Genomic DNA, 971 nt, shown 5'->3' with positions numbered 1-971 from the left:
CAGAGAACCAACACTAAATTTCACTAAATTTTTATATTAAAGTTGTTGAAAATACCTTAGAATTTCTTTCCAATAGGACCAATACCTCGAATTGCCTTTTAGTGATGAGATATCTTCTGAATTTAAATATTCTTTCTCAATCATGATTGTATAATATTTTTTAGTCTACATTCCCTGTATTTTTAAACCCACAGTTTTACAAAGAAAATGCATTTAGACTCCTTGAGACCCACGGCTTCAAGATTTAAAAGATCCTAAATGAATTATAAGTGGAGATAATCCACTGCACAAAATGCCAAACTTCTCAATAAAATCCATGGGAGAACCTTCAGTAATCCCTCCCCCACCAACACCACCACCACCTCATCCTCTTCAAAACTCAAACTTGCCCATGTTCTATTATGGCCTCGTCGTGGTCGCAACAGCGACAATTGTGCTGGCACTGTACAATCTCATCATCATAAAATGGTGCACAGAATACTCCTCCGATAGCAGAAGTTCGGGTGACCTCGAACGGCGCCCTACCTCGACCGCCCCGAGATTTAATAAACCGAAGAAAGCTGTCTTGTCCAGCTTCAAGTACGAGAAAACAGAAGAGGATGATCCTGAATGTGCAGTTTGTCTGTCAGTGTTCGAAGAAGGCGAAGAAATAAAGCAGCTTCCACAGTGCAACCACTGTTTTCATGCTCCTTGTATAGATATGTGGCTCTATTCCCACGTCGACTGTCCGCTTTGTCGGTCCCCAGTCGAGCCACCAGTTCTTCAGCCGGGTTCTGTCACTGAGCAGCAATCAGAGAACTCTCGGGAAGGATTGTTGGATCCTGGCGACTTGGTTTAGAAGTTTGTCAACCACTGACAGTGAAATGAAATGATATTTTTTGTACACAATGCCTTATCTTTGGTGTGTGTGGGCCTATTATGAATGAACCCAGATGATAATATCGAAATGACAGATATATTCTTTTGCAAGC

The 971-nt window shown here is 41.3% G+C and overlaps 1 protein-coding gene across 1 annotated transcript; it reads left to right on the top strand.

The window, feature by feature from the left end:
* Positions 1 to 292: 292 nt before the first annotated feature.
* LOC111365633 (RING-H2 finger protein ATL33-like) lies at positions 293 to 838 on the top strand. Its single transcript, XM_022986174.1, has one exon. It carries the CDS (start codon positions 293 to 295, stop codon positions 836 to 838), a length of 546 nt encoding a protein of 181 aa, XP_022841942.1.
* Positions 839 to 971: the final 133 nt, after the last annotated feature.

Source organism: Olea europaea, chromosome 17 (genome assembly GCF_002742605.1).
Source record: "Olea europaea var. sylvestris chromosome 17, O_europaea_v1, whole genome shotgun sequence".
NCBI lineage: Eukaryota > Viridiplantae > Streptophyta > Magnoliopsida > Lamiales > Oleaceae > Olea > Olea europaea.
Note: the sequence above shows the minus strand (reverse complement) of the source record. Positions and strands in the feature narration are given on the sequence as shown.

Coding starts and splice junctions, on each gene's coding strand:
- LOC111365633 (XM_022986174.1), top strand. CDS start 293: ATGCCAAACTTCTCAATAAAATCCATGGGAGAACCTTCAGTAATCCCT.